The 19,578-nt window shown below is 35.0% G+C and overlaps 2 protein-coding genes and 1 long non-coding RNA gene across 6 annotated transcripts; 2 read left to right on the plus strand and 1 right to left on the minus strand.

The window, feature by feature from the left end:
- Positions 1-18: 18 nt before the first annotated feature.
- subdued (anoctamin 1) lies at positions 19-8,108 on the minus strand. Of its 4 annotated transcripts, none has more exons than XM_069135133.1 (11): positions 7,483-8,108; positions 6,670-6,960; positions 5,922-6,047; positions 5,253-5,732; positions 3,473-3,866; positions 3,049-3,281; positions 2,701-2,898; positions 2,018-2,447; positions 1,709-1,914; positions 1,349-1,630; positions 19-1,245 (listed from the first exon to the last, which is right to left on the minus strand). In XM_069135133.1, exons 2-11 carry the CDS (start codon positions 6,817-6,819, stop codon positions 934-936), a joined length of 2,811 nt encoding a protein of 936 aa, XP_068991234.1. In that variant the 5' UTR covers positions 6,820-6,960; positions 7,483-8,108; the 3' UTR covers positions 19-933. The 4 variants fall into 4 exon arrangements, with proteins under 4 accessions (XP_068991234.1, XP_046476148.1, XP_068991233.1 ...); XM_046620192.2 differs by having other exon boundaries at positions 6,670-7,036; XM_069135132.1 differs by having other exon boundaries at positions 6,670-7,036; positions 7,314-8,108.
- On the plus strand, positions 7,781-9,061 carry LOC124216090 (uncharacterized). The gene is made up of 3 exons (XR_006882522.2): positions 7,781-7,864; positions 7,986-8,361; positions 8,507-9,061. It is a non-coding gene; the product is annotated as an uncharacterized lncRNA (long non-coding RNA).
- A 1,122-nt stretch (positions 9,062-10,183) lies between these two features.
- Positions 10,184-17,631, plus strand: LOC124216084 (wee1-like protein kinase). Its single transcript, XM_046620197.2, has 4 exons — positions 10,184-10,574; positions 12,524-12,851; positions 13,775-14,657; positions 14,956-17,631. The coding sequence occupies exons 1-4, from the start codon at positions 10,343-10,345 to the stop codon at positions 15,268-15,270; spliced, it is 1,758 nt and encodes a 585-aa protein (XP_046476153.1). The 5' UTR covers positions 10,184-10,342; the 3' UTR covers positions 15,271-17,631.
- The last annotated feature ends 1,947 nt before the right edge of the window (positions 17,632-19,578 follow it).

Below are 19,578 nucleotides of genomic sequence, written 5' to 3' on the forward strand. Positions count from 1 at the left end.
TGCTTTATTGATATCAATAATTTTTTTAATTAAAATTCGTTACATATCATTACATATATGTTATATGTATATCGAACGGAACTTTCTAGATCCTGGAATACATTGCAAAAAATATATTCCTCTCTTGTGCATATATTAAGTAACTTATTCATATAATGATGAATACCGCGTATAAAAATTACATTCATTTGCCTGGATGTAGAATTTAATTTATCTTTGAATTTGGCTATTAAGTAGGAATTTGCGATCAAACTCTTAATCTTCGTTTTTAATTAATCATATTCAATTAAAATTTACCTGTGTAAATAGTGTAACAATTCATTGTATATACATAAATCTATTAGTCAACGTTCACTCATAACGTCTTAATGTTAGATATGTGAGACTGTTGCAATAACAATGGCAGTTGACTCAATTATGCTGAGAAAAAACAAAATTCGTTCCAAGTAAATAACAATTTTTAGTAGTCGTGGGTGTAGCAGGTACGAATATAAATTTAAATCAAAACAAGTAATCCCTACTGCGTTTTTTGTGTATGTGCAAAATGAACACTGCAGTAAATTATAGTTTTTTTACAAGTGTTACGCCCCAGCCTGCTGCTCAGAGCCTAACACATGAATCGTTTCTAAGTACGTAGAAATCGGCTATAAATGCAAGTATTTCTAGACAACGGCAGTGACAATATCTAAAAATACTCAGGGATCCTCAAATATTCATTATTCTAGTGTTATAAATTTAACAACTTGTAGCGATATGTTTCATTAGGTTGCAACAGGAATACATGCTCCGACCTCCTAATGAGATTTCCAGCAGTATGACTTCTTGTTGCATATTCCTAATTTGGCTATTCGAAAAATTAAATATTTTTCATTTTTCAGAGCAGTATTTGTTTAGAAGTGAAAACGGAAGAAATCTTCTGTTTATAACCAGTTATTACATTGACCCATCAGTGCCCGTGTAATGTACTCCAGGTGCACCAACTGGGCTACCGTGAATTTCCAAATCCAATTCTGCATTTGATAGTGATTTCTGCATAACCCGATCCAATCTTTGCATTGTCACAGTATTTGAATTACTTTGAGAAATATTTTCACCAGTACGACACGGTCCACATACACGTAATGTCTCTTGCTTGATTATTATTTCATTTGTAATGTAGGCTTCGCGTCGAATTTGATCTTGTAACGTCTGAGACATGTTTGGAATACACCAGCGCACCAGAATCATCACCAAAGCCACTATATTCTAAAAACATTTTCCAGTATTAGCGATAAGTTAACTTGCGGACAATCACTACTAGGTCCTTGAATTTTTTAAATCAAATTATAGGTAAGTAAATATCAGGTACCTCGAATACTACAACAAACGCTAGTCTTGCAGCAAGGATATGCCAATACATAATGGTGTGTTTGTAATCACCCGATTCAGCCTCTCTGTAGTCGGGGTACCAACAAATTTTAATCGGTTCAGTATCATTTTGTATTTGTGGACTGTAATCCTGGTTAAAGTGGCTAGTATTGAATTTGGACAGTGAATTTTCAAGAAACCCTTCCAAGGAACTTGAATTCGAATAAGCCTTCATATAAACCAGACGTGGAATGAAGTTAGAAGTGAAAGCTATAATGAAACCCTGAAATGGAATTATCGTAAATCAGTGCAGCTGTAGCAAAAACAAACATAGTTTATCTACATAAATGATTATACTTACATTGGTGATTACTGACAATTTAGAAATAACATCAAGTATTCTAAACCAAACACCAATATCTCTAACTCGCTGTCCAACAGGCCTTCTGAACATAATCAGTAGCTTTTTAGCATCGAATCTCATCTCAAATATGTTGTTGATAAGCGCAAAAAATGGCGCCAGAGGAAAAGCAGCAACGAAAATTGTTACAAATCCATACTGTAACACTTTTCCGATTTTTTTTTTCAATTTTTTACGCTTGCGTACAGATATAACTGTGTTTTCAATATGACTATGCCAGTTAATCAAAATATAACGTAGGAAACTTACCCATTTCTAAATATTCGCGGAATAAGCTCCTGGGACCCCATTCGACTAGTTTATAATCCTTGACCCACTGAAGGTTTATTCGAGACATTGATTTTTCTTTATTTCTATCTTTTTCTCTTCCAACATGAACCTTCACAGTATTTAACCACTTATAAAATAATGGAAAAACCATTTCTAAGACAGTGTTTAGTGTTTGTTTTCCAATCATGATGATGATTAATTGTATGGATAATTCTAATAAACATCCACCAGGTCCACATTCTTCCTGACGTAATGTAAAGAACCGGATATATTTACTTGGATACCCAACAAACTTACCTTTAAAAAAGGCAATGTAAAATATGGAAGCGTAATAATTGACAAATTGTAGCAGGTATATCTTCAGAGTCAAACTGTCATCGAATTCTGTTTGTGTACGAAGGAGTTCGATCTATAAAAGTAAAAAAAGAAGTTTCATTAGTTTGAAGGAGCAAAAGATTAATTGCCATGGTAGCTATTATGGCGATCCATTATCAACTATACACATCTTTAATTTCTAATGGCGCTTCTAGCCTTGAAATATAAGGTCTCAAAAATCTTAAAGTTCTATTGCTTATACATCAGGAAACTAGTAAGGTATTATCCAAAAATATTATCTTATAAAAGTGTGTACATGTACCCTCATGATTCACTAGTTATATTACCTCTGTTAGATACTCTGCTAACCGAATGTATATTGAGTTAAGGATGACTATGCAGCACAAGTTAAGGCATGCAGCAGTCACAGTAGTAAATAATATGGCATAACTTGTCACTATAGTATCCTTGTAAAAACTTAGAACTGCTAAAACCGATATTCTGTAGAGTATAACAGCTAGAACTGTAACCACAGCAACAGCTATCTGTAAAGATGCAAATTTTCAATATGAGTTACTGGGTAACTGCATAATAATTGCTTCTTCGACAGCTAACAATGTAATGATAGTAGGCTGTTTGCTACTTTAAAACTGTTCTAGTTTTAAAAATCTGCTGATACCCAAGTTTCAACACACCAACAGTAACACAACGGAGGAACTAAAGATGATTGCCGGTAACTTCATTTTCCAGAATGAAAGATGAGGCTCTGACGCATCTGTAATGACATGTGTACGCTGTTTTTTCACATGCGCAAGACGAGCCAAATATTGTGGTCGAGGGTGTTCTTCTTTAATATCAAACCTGGTAAGATCCCAGCGATGAGTTATTTCGGCAGAATATCGTTTCCACAACTCCAAAAACATTGTGGCTAGAAGGAATGACAGTGCTGTGATATTTTTCAAAACTAGTACTGCGCAAGCTATCTCAAAACCAGTGAGAAAATTGATTTTTTGCTTTCATGGCTGATAACAAAATTAAAAAAGTTGTAGTGAAAAGTTTGATTATTTGCAGCGTGAAAGGAAATTCAATGAGAGAAATTAATTTATTTTGTAAACTCACCCCAGAAGGACATAAATACAGCAAAAAAAACTGTAGCTGAATTATCAAACAGGTACGTGACTCGCGCATGAAAGCATGTATCTTTGAGATCCCAGTAGTCACAAAGTTTATCGCATAATGGACACATTTTCAGTGACAAATTGCCAGAGCAAATATCTTCACTCGGTTTGTTGGAATATAACGTGAGCCAACTGTAGAGGAAGCAAAGTAAGCCAACTATGCTGGCTGGGATTAACATTTGCGTATAGAAACCTAGCCAGGCAAAATACAGGCCGATTTTAATGCCAAAGTAATCTTTCACGTAATCTAGTGGCTGCCGGTGCAAACATTTCTTGACACTCGCCCATTCTGTATATAAAAGACTTCGCATACAATCCAACTTGTAAGGATCACCCTGTAAAAAAACACACAATAAATTACATTCTTACTACTCGATATCTGAATTGTGAATTACACAAGTTATATTTTGCAGAATTTTGCCACTCGGGGTTGCATCAGATTTAACAATTCTCTGATTAGTTTGAACTATATTGTTTCGAATTTTGAATCCTAAAGTGTGGGCGAAAATTATACCATAACATGAAAGCTTCCATCGAAAAATTGTTACAGTTTCATTTAAGAAACAGAGGGTGTTATTGAATCGTAACAGATCTTGTCAGCAGCACGTAGTAATAAAGTAAATACAACCCTTTATTTTGGGTCTTGCATCTGTTTTTCCAACACCTTTCATTTAATCCCTGGATTAAATACTGGCAGGTGACCATTTTAACAGGTGCGTAATATCCATTTCCGTATAGTTCAAAAGAACCTGTTATTCTAACACTTCAGAATTGAATTTGACACAATAGGTAAAACCTGTTATCCCCAAATATATCTGTCTTTAGGGGTAACACCACTGTAAAAACCTAAAAAATGCACCATTTTTTTTTATGGATGGAAGAAAAGGTAATAAGATAAAAAAATTTGAGAAAGTTATTAGGCATATATTTAAGTATAATAGAAAAAATTATTATCAACAAATATTAAAAAATGGTGACATGGAGCTATTCTCGCGAGATATGTGGTATGCAATGTAACTCGTGCAAATTTGAATTCGGAAAAAAAAATCACCTAATATACATATCAATAGCTACAGAAATGTGTAGGGGATTTCCGATAACTTAATTTAAACGTTATTTATTAGCAAATAAGTGCCTTTTCTTTTGTCGAAAATTGAACATTTTCATTCAAATACTCACCAATTATACAAAAATCAATATTTTGAAAATTCCTTACGCATTTCTCTAGCTTTTTTTTTGTTTTAGTTTCAAATTTGCACCAGTTACACTGCGTGCTGCAGAATTCAACACATCTCACAAGAATGTCTCCAGTGTCGCCATTTTTTTAAGATTTGTTGATAATAATTTTTTGTAATATACTGAAATATATGCCTAATAACTTCCTTAAATATTATTATCTTATTACCTTCTCTTCTATCCAAAAAAGTGAACAAGAAAGCGCTTTTCTTTAGTTTTTACAGTGGTGTTATCCCTTAAAACAGTGTAAAGAAAGTTAATATTCTCACAAACAGATATGAAATACGTATTTGGTGCTCTGAATTTTTTAATGACAAATTTGTAGTGCAACTTAAAACATAAAAGTGAGGGTGAAGGTAACATAGTATCATAGTATGTATAAACCATAATCAACTTGCTATTAAAAAAAAATGCTTACAAGTAAAATTTTTTGAATAATGAATATATTAAAGTGTAATGAAAACCTGTTGAAAGTTTCTACTCACATCATGTAAAGGATAGGCGGCCACGTATGCGTTTTCCGCAATTAATCTGTCGATCCCGAATGCAAAATCATTTTCCTTATCCTCTGTATACGTTGTCCTATCTAATATAAAATGAACAATTCGCGAACGTGTTCCTGGGCTAAAAAACTCAGGGATGTCCGAATCAAATAAGTACTCTTTGTCTCTACTATAAACCGCTGTGAACTGATGTTTCATTGTTGGAAATATCGTTTGGTTCACGTCAAACTTGCTTAAAAGACGTCTAAAGAATGAATTCACTTCCTTAACTATGATATTAGTAGAGGTTTCAGATGGACGAAATCCGGCCACATTCTTCATTGGCATTCTCAATTTCAATATCTCTGCATAACGGCGCAAAACTTCTATAGGAGCGTGAATCTTAATGAAGTTTAACCCGTTAGGCTCTGGTTTTTCATATTCAAGTTTTAGACCCTCGTGTTCCAGGTTTTCCTCAAATATCTGAAAGCATATATATATAGTTGTTGTATTCAATTATTAGCTCCCAATACAGTTGCTTCACATGATAAAATAACTGTTTTGATATCGTGAACGATTACCAGTGTTGAATTCAAGAGATTGAATCCTGAACTCATTCTTTTCTGATTCAAGTACATTTATCCATGTTTGACTATGGCTAAGTTAACATACCCTACGCATTTCCACACTTTTGTAAGTGATTGCTTCTTCATTATGTTCATCCCAGACAAGTACAAAGTCAATTGTACATTGCCCATCACGAAAACACAAACTTCGTGTCTCGACATAGTGTGAATTCTGCAGAAAATAATAGTATTTTAGATTTTCGATCATTCCAACATTACAAAAAACTAGTTTATTTTATTTGACACTGAGACTAACCATTTTGCAATTAATAGCTGTTTCTGATTTGATATCATGCAAGTTTTCGGTAATATTACTTCTTATCAACACAATTGCATGAGCTTATGACCTTTTATCACCAATAAAGCTGAATTTAGTGGCAAGCATTAGTAGCCAAATGCTTGCATTGTCCATAATAGAAAAAAAATAGCCAGTGAGGCCTGGCAATCAAAATCTTCTTAAATTCTTTTATGAAAAGATAATACTGTTATAGATTCATGTATGACAACTGTGTTAAATTATACTATTTAAGCCAAGTTCAGTGATTCTGGAACCAACTATGAGCGTTCGCCTCAACGTCATTTATGACTTCCTTTACTTATCACAAATTTTATCAAGGAAACTCAAAATTCAATAGTGTGAAAGGACAATATTAACAGATATTTGATTTATTTGCTATCACAAAAATCAGGGAATTTCGCAACCATGAAATATTATTATTCGAGAAGCAAATTCATTTGGAACTTCTTCTTGCTGAGAACAAGTATCGATCCATTCCTTGCATTTTCACACTTACCGATCTACATCCTCTTCTTGCTTCATCATCTTTAATTTGATCATATTTATCACTGCTTATCCTAGGCTCTATAGATCTTGCAGTTAACGAATCTCCACTACTACAGGAATGCACGCTCCTAGTTGACATGGCACTCTCTGCGCTGTTCATACTTATAGCACTTCCAAATAATGTCCCAGAAACGTTTTGATATAAAGTTAACTGGGAAATGCGGTCGAGGTTTGAATGCGCTGAGCAATAAATGCTTGGCTGGGAATAGCTACATGTATGGCTGAAGCCGCAGCTGTGGCGCTGTGTCAGATTTACACTTTCTTCATCTTCCTCCATTTTTAGTTTGAACAATCAAGCCTTGCAGACTCTAGCACAACTTTTATAAAAATAAAGGAAATAACAACGTAAGAAGCATGCTAATGAAAATATTCAATTATATAACATACGTAACTGAAACTATCATAGCTACTCCGGTTTCTCTTTAACTCAGGAGGTATTCTAAAATACAGTTTTCAAACGAAAATATCATTCATAAATATGCACATCAACGACATTGCACATGCATTTACGAAAGTCCAATGTATTTGAACATTGTTGATTGTACAAACACATTAAAAACTGTAATGTCAGAGTTCTTAATCGTTAATTATTACCTTCTTATCATAGCGGTCGCGAGCGTATCGCAGACCAGTAAATTATAATTGCAGTGGAATAGGGTCAACTTGTCGGAAATATATGAAAAATATTTAAAAATCAACGTAAAACTTTATTACTGATGCAAGCATTTACAATACCAAAAATTAGAATAGCAGCGATCGTTACCTGAATATAGGTTATATTGACGTGAAACACAGTGACGATCGATCAAGAGTAAACATGCAGCATCATTTTAGAGTATCAGGTAAATAATAAAAATAAAAGTGTCAGTTTAATCTATTGGTCATCGTCGATTCATCGTAGATGTCCCTGCCTAAGATAGCTCCATAATGTCGCGGGATGCGGCAAATTTCTCTGTTTATTAAGGACACTACCGCTGACCAACCACGCATGCGTGTCATCCGTCGTCTGCTAGGAGCACAGATGCATTTGAAATTGCGAAAGAACTTGCAAGAGCCGTGTGTTTATTTTATGAACGCTTAGGGGTTAATTTATCCAAACGATTGTAGCATGGATCCGATTAAGCTAAGACGTGAGATGTAAATGTGTAAGCCCGCAATCTCTATAGCTATGTCGTAGAGGAAATTAATCATACAAAAATGTTTGTACAAATCGAGTCTTCCCCGCTTCAATTGCTGTATTAAATAATACATATGGTACGATTGCAGAATGGCTATGTGAATAAGTACGTAGGTGATGAGAGCGTGGCATTAAAGCTGTGCTCATCGTCACTCCCCTCTCAGTCATGGGCTGGTGCTTTGTATGTATGTACATTGTGTATGGATATACGTGATGCCGTGTAGCATGTGCCGAATGCACGTCCGTCTGCCGCAAAGGGGCAGAATTGGGGGCGGTAAAGAGTGAGCAGGTGTGCCCGATGCGATGTTAACCTTGAAATGCCCAAACGACGCTACTACGACGATAATATTGTACTGTATCGACAATTAAATATTAGTTGAATTGACTTCAGGAAATACTTTTCTTACACTATTGATAATCCGTAATACGGTCATAATGTATGTATTCGGTTCGAATTTCAGTAAGGTAAGTGTACCAGTTATTGACTTGTTTGGACCAAATTATTGAACCTTTTATTTTCCAAAATTATAAATTTACGGCACCAATTGTTAATTTCTCGATGACCAAAACCAATTGCTCGAGAGTTAGAGACTGCAAATTTATTTTTTAGGTTATTTTGAAACTAAGGATCAAACAGATACAACCAAAAAAAGCCAATAATTGGGACAGAGCATGGGACAGAGTCAATAACTGAGACCTCGAATTTTTTAGAAGATGTAGGTACTACGTTAGAGGTTGGTCGTTGCAGCCCGGAAAGTTTAAAAGGACGATGCAGCTGTTGGGCGCCTTTACGACTGCTAAGCCTTCATGACATTAAAATTCGGTACAATCGTTTACTATATTTAGCAGTTATGTACGGAAATATTTTGGAAAATAACTTGCACTGCAATAAAAACCGAGACTTAAGTATATATATTCGGGCGACTGACCCTTGAGGTGGGCTTTTAAACTTTTCTTACAAAAATTGTACGGGCTTATGTATGTGCAGAAGCACTATACAAGTCGAACTTGTCAATGATATAACTGCATTCTGATTAGGGTGAAATAATCTTATAGATTCAATTAGCCTACTTAACACCTAGGTATTTAAACTTTAATACCCAAACTGCGACCTGTATTAAAAGTAAAACTATGAATGGAAAATTTAATAAAAAGATGAAACATTCGAATGTATAATAAGTGTACCCAAAAAAGTTTACCCACGAAACGTAAGTAAAAGTGACTCGACGGAGAATTGTGAGCTAAATCAATACGCGATTTTGAATATTTTTTACATCACTCTTCACCTTCGAGAACCTTTCGAAAAGTATTTACGACGCAATTGTGCACAGATACGGTACACATATAAGCGTCTGTAAGTGTGTGCGTTACGAATAGTGTGCACGTGCATTTCTCTTCTCGTCGTTTTTTTTTTTTACTATTTACTGCGATCACAGCAAGCACTAAAAATATACGAAGCTCCGCCTACTTGAACCCCTCCCGCGCGCCTTTCAGGGGAAAGGAAGATCTTACGACTTACGCATGCTACAGGTTGTAGCACAACGTAAACTGCAGCTGTCCCGGCTCGACGAGCCGAATTCTTTTATTGCCCGAGGCCCACGAGGTGGAAAACGGTAGATCTTCCTATTCTCCATCGTCGTTCGTTCCTTAACAAAGGCTATTTCCATGTGTAGAAATAGTATTATAAGGAATATAAAAGATGATGTATAATACATTCAGCGTTCTGTAGCAACTCCGGCCAACTTGTGCAGCTTGGCGAAAATTGTCGGAGTCGTCAATGATTCATTGAATTCAAGGCTGAATTCTAACCGAAAAACGTATAATAACAGGATAGACAAATCGAGGTTCAACAAGGATTATTTGCATTTAAAATCGGTTGAGACTAACGTACTTTACGTAAACGTAAATAAGCGATAGCAAATATAATTCGCTCTACGCAAGTGCAGCGAATAAAATCGACCGTAAATATGATTTTAGCTTAGAGCATACACCAATTTTAGTCAGCTAGGAGATTTTCTCCATTATGGAATATGGGGATGAGTTTTTTCGTACCAGGAGAATCGCGTCAGGAACAAAGATACCGCAACATCTTTTGTTGGGTCGGGATCATGTCGGAAACGGGATGCCCTAAGTCCCGAAAAATAAAAGACACAGATGACGCCACGGTTCGCAGTGCTTAGAGTGGGAATCCAATAGCGGTAAGGGTTACATTGACGTTATAGGGCGCCTGGTTTTAACGGCGATTCTGATTGGTCGGACTTCTCCTCCCCATGATGCACCGAGCCACCCGCCACAACGACGGAGCGTGGTACGAGTAATTGCATTTGAATGAACGTAAGGTGCTTGAATTAGAAGAACTAGTTGATTAGTGCCGGTTTGCGCGAAGTTATCAAAATATAACAGTGCCGAAACGATCCACGGTGCCCGATGGTGACAAGTTGAGACAATGGAGGTCTCTCAAAAGCTGAATTTCGACGCCTGCGACATCGAGGATGAGGAACTGAACATCAGCTGTCGCACGAACAGTTCGGGTTGTGATGTTGACGACGTGTTGAATTCCTCGGCAGATGATTTAGAATGCTCACCTTTCCATCAACCCAGGAAACTCTCGTTCAGTGCCGCAATGGAATGCGGCGATAATGACTCTATACAGAAAAGTCCGACAATCGCAGTAACAGGTTAGACAACAGTTTTCGTGAATATTGACAACGTTTCAAAGGCTGATCTTTCCATCGTAAACTGTACAAGATTTTTTACTTGTAGTCTAGCACAAACGAGCCGAGCATTTAAAAATTCCTTAAGCAACTTACCAGTATAATTGATGGGCGGATATAACTTTATATAAACTGCAAGTAACTTGTGACTTATACCTTTAGTAAAGATATGGTTGTCTTTGAAACGTTTAATGTATGAATTCATTGATTAAATAATTGTTGGACCAATTAATTCATACCTTTGTTATTATCACCCTCCATATTTATACTGTGAAGGGATATTTTGAACATCTTCTCAATTTCACAGTAACATATTCGCAATTGGTAACCTAGCTTTATGAGTTACGTAGTTGAAGCAACTACATAATGAATGTCTTGAATTTGGTAGAAAAGAATTGATGAAAAAAATGATTGAGCCAATTTTTGCGTACCCAAATACAATGTATAATTACGTAACGGCACAAAATACAGTGAACTTTTCATTACAATAAAAATTTGTCAAGGTATTACATGTTGTATGTTTTTATGACATATGAAATAAATTTATATGTTCTTAATTGAATTTTACAGTATGATAAAGCGTCACAAATGGAAACTGTTGAATATTTATTTTCGTTAACCCAGATGATAAAGCAATTTTTCTTGACTTAGTATCTTGACTCTTATAGCGAAATATATTACAAACTTCCTTGTTACGAATATCTATACCTATTCCTGTACCAAGGGCTGTGCACTGACTTTTCTAGTGATTGCAAGACGACAAAATACTAGTTCATAGTCTCTTGCTGTCGCTTGCCGTCTCTGCAATCTTATTGAGAGATTTCCTAGTGCAAAGCCCTTCGAACTATACAAAATTATCGAAACCATGTCCGTCTGTTACATTCAAAAGAAATACTTATGCTTAAATACAATACTGTAGATAGTGTAGGCAGCAAGTCGTTGAATAATTCTCATACCTAAGCTGATCATTGAAATGTACAAGATATGTCAAATTAAGTATCAAAAAAGTGGTAGGTCTCTAGCTTCTCGAAATACACTGCGTTATGCTAATAGTGCCGCTTCCCCGAATTTGTGCTGGAACGCTTCTCCCACCCGTGGCCAAGTTATATAGCTCTTTCAATAATGCCGCACGCTAGGTGCAATGAGCTATTGTTTTCCTTGCCGTATTGCATCAAAAGTGGAAGCACTGCTTTCTGCGGAAAGTTATTCCCCTACATGCCCATCACCGGCAATATTGCAAGAGCGGACTGTATTGAAATCTCGAAATTCTACCAGATCTTTATTCGGTCACTTGGTTCATCGGGTCGGGCTCGGATATTCGTTCTAAATCTTGATTGAGGAGACATTCAGGCATCTTTTGGCTCGACTATCTATAATCTGTTACTGATAAAACTTAGCATTTCTCAGAAACCAAAAACACGACTCAGGCGTGTACAAACAGAATCTAGTTTTTATTAAAACTGTTGATATTCTCTATGGTTTGTTCAGATATTTTTTGGTACTTTAAGAATGTTTCATTTTCCATATACGGCTAAAGAAAAAGCTTAAAGTATGTACAGATAAGTTATGACCTGAAAATGTCCATTAAAAGATTATTTGAACTTCAGAAAGACACTAAATTCATTAATCATTACCGAAATGTTGTATTGGAGCTTTGTAATACGTTTCCTTGAAAAATATACATCAATTCGGAAGTGTGAATTTGATTCTCAGTATCGATTTGTTCGAATAAAGCATTGGACGAATTTGAAAACACTGCATATTCTGCAGCTCCCATATGTACAAAATAAATTAAAAAATAGGAAAAATGATTGTTCTGTATTATTAGTCAATGTCCTTGGAGAACTCACTTCAGTGGCTTAGTTTGGTTCATCAAGGAATCACACAAAATGCGATTTTTTTTGCTAATTTAGGTTCTAATGGAGTAAAAATACCTTCTCGAGAAGGAGGACCTGGCGAATCACCAATGGAATTGTCTAGCAGCCCACCTTACAAACGCGTTAGAGCACTACGGTTATTAGATTCACCTGCCACACCAAAAACTCTAATAGAAAAAAGTATCAACCATACTCCATTGCCTTCAAGATGCACTAGGCTTTTTCACCCAGAGAAACCACGAGCAGTGGCTTCGTGTTATCCGACAAAGTCTGATAAACCAACAGCTAATGTTAACCCTTTCACACCTAATGGAATGTTACTCACTGCCAGAAAGAGAACTCGGTCCAAGCGCAGTCTTAATGGGTGAGTATTTGACTATTTATGTGCCCTAATATCTGTCAAAGTACTGGATTGTTTTTTACAAAAAGTGTTTAACATGTCATACAATAGACACTTGTTATTTTCGGTAATTGTTTATGTCGTACCAGGCTACACAGTGGATCCCCTGTTTCCCTAAAAGTAGCAAATTTTTTTTTCTTCCCCTATAAGCAATCTGAAACTAATGGTTTTCCCTAAATGTACCCTAAACCAGCCCCCCCCCCCCCCCCCCCGCCCCCAATTTTTGCCAGTGAGTTGCTTTTTATTCATAAACTCAAATGGGTTGAAAAAATCGATGTCATGCTTGAGAACAGTGTTTATACTTTCAACTTAACATAGTAACAAAAAAAGAATACATCGAATGTCAAAACTCTTATATTTCACAAAACCATGATATTTATGGTTTAATTGAGTGTATCTACCTCTATGATAGTACGATCTATGAAATAGTGCGCTCATCCCAAATTATTTTGTTCCTACATTTAGTTGGAAATCTAAACATTCTTCTCAAGCATCAATTGATTTTCCCAGTCCATTTTAGTTGATGAAAAAAAAAGGCAATCAAAAAACATTGATAATTTCAATGTACTTTACATTCAAAATTTCAACCACCCACGTTAATATTATCCGAAAATTTGTATATTCACAGAGAATTTTTTTTATATAATATAAATGTTTGTGGTGTAATTAAAAAAATTCCAAAACGACCAAAATAATAAACCATCTAGTATGTATCTAAGTTTGCTTTATTTGATCAGTTCTGTGAAAAAATACTGAAACTCTAATACCCCCCTATTTTTACAAAACTTTCTCCTATTTCCTTTAATATTGCCTGGCTTGAGCACAGTAAAGCCTGTCATGTACAAATTTGACTTGTGGCTCATATATAAATTTCTTCTCAAACACAGTTCTCCTGACATCCGAATTCCCAAGTTTGATCTTGTTGATTCAGAGGACTCGGACAATGAAGTAGCACAACCAACGAAGCGTGTTGCGCTCCATGCATCAAACATATCTAGGTACCACCAAGAGTTCCATGAACTCGAACTAATCGGTATTGGGGAGTTTGGCTCTGTATACAAATGTATCAATAGACTAGACGGCTGCATCTATGCAGTAAAGAAGAGCATTAAACCTGTAGCTGGAAGTGTAAACGAAAAGAATGCTCTGAACGAAGTATACGCCCATGCCGTACTTGGCAAGCATCAGCACGTAGTGCGCTACTACTCTGCTTGGGCTGAAGATAACCATATGATCATTCAAAATGAGTACTGCAATGGTGGGAGTTTGGCTGATGCCATTTCTAATCTTCCAGCCGATAAGAGGCACTTGTCGGAAGCCGAAATGCGCCAACTTTTGTTGCATGTTGCAGAAGGCCTTAGATACATACATTCTATGCAATTAGTTCACATGGATATTAAGCCTGGAAATATTTTTATTTCAAAAGAAAAGAGGCTCCATACCGTTAATTATGATTCTGCTGATGACGGGTTTGATGAGGAAGAGACCGTCGAAGAAGAAATAACTTATAAAATTGGAGATTTGGGTCACGTCACTTCAATTAGTAACCCGCAAGTTGAAGAAGGCGACTGCAGATATCTTCCAGCAGAAATTCTTCATGAAGACTTTACTCATTTACCTAAGGCTGATATTTTTGCATTGGGTTTAACAGTTTATGAAGCTGGAGGTGGGGGTGCTTTGCCTAAAAATGGTCCCGAATGGCATGAAATTAGGAATGGAAACCTCAAGGAGCTACCACATTATAGTAGAGATCTGAACGAATTATTAAAGGTAATTGAACATTCTTACGTTTAGACTGAACAGTGTGCAAATTGCTTAACTGAATTGCAAATTGGAAATTTTCAACACTCCAACATTATGATTGATTTTCCAATATTTCCTTAAATTAGTTGCAAAATTAGATTATTTATTATACACTGTTTTCAATTTAGATTTCCTTTTCAGACTTGTATATATAAATATACCGTTTTCATTTTAATCTGAATGTAGTGCATTGTCTCATTGTACCAGAGTGAAGATCGTATGTTTCTTGTATATTAGTTCACACTGTATCAATTTTATTCTTCAGCTGATGATTCATCCAAAACCAGAGATGCGACCATCTGCAGTATCGTTAATTCAAAACAGAGTTTTATCCCCATTTGGGAATAAGACCAAAGCTCAACTACGGCGGGAGCTAAATGCTGAGAAACTTAAAAATGAAATCCTGATGAAGCAACTTCAAGAAGCTGCTAAATGCCTAAAAACTATTGCACCCAACATGGGTGCTATCAATCTCTCTACAAATTTTGGGGGATATAGATTGAGGCCGACAACAACCAGAACCTCTTCACGGGCAGTTGGCAAAAAGGTTAATCGTAGTAATAGTACGACAAATTTTTGATGGTTATTCATGAAAGAAAAGTCAATGCAAGCTTTGAAGCAAGCATGGCATCAGATGGTGCCTTGATATTGTGATATCCAAGTAACTTTAGTAAGTAAGTGAAATAAAATGAATTTTTAACCCAAAATAATTAGTATGCAGAGTTGAAATCATAATGTGCCACTAACTAAGGACGAATATATTGCTTGTCAAAATTAATCACTTCAATGTCAAGGCTTAATTTATAATAAAAATAATTTGAACAGGTCAGACTGTATTTTATATTCTATAATTCTCAATTTTGTACCTTAAACATTCTCCTGTTGTTGTCGATGTCACCTCCAAGGTCCCAGCAAAATACATCCATTTTGTTCAACTTTATTCTACACACGTGTATCAAGTAAAATGGATTAATTTGATGAAATATATATTTCTTTATTTTTCTCAGTAGGCCGAGGTACAGAGTTAAACGAACATTGAATGAATATGTGTCTGGCAATACTGCGTCCTTATATTCCTAACTCCATTTAACTCGCGACAATTTGACTCTGCATACGATGTTACAACGTAATAAATATACTCAAAAAACAGTTTGTTGATTGAGTTACCCAGGAGCTAGAGTATTTTCTTTTCTAAATTATTTTGTCAATTTTTTTATAAGTGCACTTTTCAGTATGCCTTGAATATCGTATCATAAATATACATATATATGTAGAAATATATAAATATTATATGAAGTAAATAATACGTTGATGTAATTAGAAAGCAGAATTTCATTCCCATTTTCTGGTTAAGCTTGGAATGGTGAATGTGAAGTTTACGCTTTCTGCTCTTTTACAATGTAGGTCATTTTTTTATAGAAAAGTAAACCAGTTAACTTTGGCAGTAACACATTTACCCCAGTTTTGAGTTACCTGGGAAATACGGAAAAATATGCGATGTATCCAGACAATAAATCGTAGCTGTGAACCTTTTTTATAATGCTGAAGCTGTCTGGCTACAAGAATTAATATAATTACCCATGTTTCGACTAATAACTTCATTCCTTGCAGGATTTACATTAATCCGTTATCATTAATTTTTTATCTAATTTTCATTTAAGCTTAAACAATAACTAAACCTTGGTGTAGCATGAAATATCCAAGGAAATTATGCAGCTACAATACTCTCCCAATTTCCCAGGTGTCTTTGTATTTATATCTACAGCATACAGAGCTGCTGCTGTACATTTTTCATTTACACTCCAATCGGAACTATTAAAATTCATTTCGATGTTTTTCTCTAATATTGTTAGTATTAAAAGTGAACAAAAGTTCTCATAGTTTCCAATGAATTCATCAACTTGAAATGCATTAATTATGATTATGCGAAATTGTGTTCTAGTTATCAGATATAATGCATGACATTTTTTTTCTTGCTAAATTTGAAAATTTGCCACGATAAAATTAATTTCAATATTGCAAATTTTCAAGTTCAGAAATCAATAGTCATTTTCATAAGTCACGAAAATATCGGTAAGTCTGTGACAAAGCAAACTTTAGCCAGAATGAAAGTTTGTTGATTTTCAGAACACACTAACGTCTATACCATTGTGACATCGTTTTTATATTGTAGTTACTTGTGCCGTTATGTAGATAATTGTTAAGCAGTGTGACCAGAGGTACAGCATCGTTAGAACATTGGAATCATTCTTACTGTGCCCAACAGATTGGTGTATGTGATGGAAGGTTTCTCACATTAGTCTGTGATTTTACTTTAAATAGTAAAAACGAACTTGGAGTGTGTTTTACAACCATTATTTTTTTAATTGTATTTTGCTTATATGAGCACGGCCTGTTTTGTAAGCTATGTACTAATTGCGTAATGTAGTTATTATCTGTAAACTGTCATTATTTTCATTATATCATACCGTGAATCGATATACATGTATCTAGTGATAAAATTTTATAATTTTTGGTATTTACAATGTAAGTCCAAATAATAAGCGATTGTTGCATGTAATTTTAACTTGAAAGTATGTTATAATTAACCATATATGATAGATAATTAAGAAAAAAAGTACATTTAATTCGAATAATTGATAAAATATAAGATAATTTAATCTTACATCAATAATAATTACAGACTAAGAATCAATTGACTGACAATTTACATACATATAAGATTAATTTAGTGATGTGTATTGTCCTAACATAATTTAAATTTTATTTATCACGATAACTATCTACATATGTTATAATACTTAAGTACTTGTGACATCGCATCAATGTTTCTATGTAATTTCGAAATATATCTTTACGAATAGCAGTGGACTAGTCGATCTTGGGGAAGCCTGCAACCAATCATGCTTCGGTGCAAAAGGAACACTAGCGACGCTTGTGGTGAAATTTTTTAGTGGGCGGATTCTATCAATTCACCCATTTGAGTTCCTCCTCATATGCGTTGATTTCATACTCTAAATCATATGTAGTCTTCAAGAATAATTTTTTTTTTTTCAACTGAATTACATTAACAGCAAAATGTTTATTTTCCCTTGATAAATTATTCAAATTCTTCCGATTTATCTGATGTTAATTTTTTTTTAATTTGCATTGAAATATTTATTCAAGTTTTTAAAATGGAATTATCACATATAATTAATTTATTTAAATAATTTTAATAAATTAAATACATTTAATTTCGTTTCGTTATATTTAAATTATTATGAATTGAAAATTGAAGTTATAACTATCATAATTGTTGCTGAACGCGTATACGTGGTTAGACAAGGATAGAGAAGCGATATGCAGCTTTCTCTTTCTATTGCGCTATCACATTCACCAACGGACAACCTCCGTACTCCCGCGGTCTATTCTTATTACAATAGAGATGTCTATGCTTTCTATACACGGAGATAGTGCTCTTTACCTCTGCCCTCCATTACGCCAACTTCATCGCAAGTTATTGAGTACGTTTATACGGTGCTGTTATTCCGGTTGTAATATGGCTGACATAACAAAATAGGATTTCAAAATGTGTAAATCCATTATTTCCGATCTAATACGCCATTTACAAGCATTTTTAAATCCGGTATTATACGTCAGCCATAGTAAAACCGGAATAACAACGCCGTGTAAACGTATCATAATCACAATTCGTATAGAATGAAACTCGCAATTTTGTTTGAACTGAAAACAAGATAGCCCAAAAGGGAAGACATTAATGAATATTAATATGCCTTATGTGGTGTTTTCTATTTACCGCTCTCTGGTTTTCTAGTCTATTGACAGACGCGGAACTGTAATCTATAATATGTAGTACATACATACAATAATATTCATTAATACCTTATATAATCTTCCAGCTATCTTATTTTCCGTCCGAACGAAAATGCAAATTTGATTGGCGATGCAGCCATAGACTGCGGTCCGTGCATTGAGCTGAAGTCCTAATTAGAAAGAGAAAGCAACAGCGGAAGTCCTACCTCTCACTTTAATCGGTGCTAATCAGGGTAAGAAGACAGTTGAAACTCGGTTGAAAATAATTAGTGAACCCAATGTGCACCGGTTAACCACTTATTACGATATAAAACGACGTATCATGAACAATAAGGTTCGGCAATTTCTTTAATTATCTAAAATTTTACGCTACTGCGTCTGGCGCCAAATCAAACTATCTTTATCGTTATTGTTCAGATTTGTACCTGCACCGTAGGGTGCCAAATTATCCGCTCTCGACCTTTCTTTAAATATCGTTTCTAGAATCAGTCGAGTTCACATCGTACAAGTGTTAAACGAATTAATATCTAATGAACATGATTTTCGATCTATATAAATTTTTATTATATGAATATTCGCAGGGCATTTGAATGGCTGTTACGCATTCGTGTTCATTATGAGTATGTATGTACGTTCTTGAGCCTCGTCAAAAAGGTGTTCTATTTTGCTGCGGGCTTCGACGACTTCAAGGCAGACTTCAAGGGCGTCCCATTTTACCCCGTTGTCCCTAAGAATACTTATTTATTTATTTATTCAGGTGGCACAGGACACAAGAAAAGCACATTACACAAAGGGGAGAGTCAGGCAAAACCCCGTACCGATTCGAAAAACAGTGCTAATTATTTTTTTACTTTGTAATTGATTCGAAAAAAAGTGTCAATTACTTTCCTAATTTGTAATTTATTAGTGAGTAAGTCGAGTCTGATCTGTTTGGATGCTAAACATTCTTCTTCTTTCCAGTGGCTATTCCCCAATGATGCTAAACATTCTTTCAAGTTAAGACTTAAAACTGTGCATATACTACTGAAGATAGTTAGTCATGCCATCAACCTCGCGTAAACTGCAGCCGAAG

Source organism: Neodiprion pinetum, chromosome 4 (assembly GCF_021155775.2).
Source record: "Neodiprion pinetum isolate iyNeoPine1 chromosome 4, iyNeoPine1.2, whole genome shotgun sequence".
In the NCBI taxonomy this organism is placed as follows: Eukaryota; Metazoa; Arthropoda; class Insecta; order Hymenoptera; family Diprionidae; genus Neodiprion; species Neodiprion pinetum.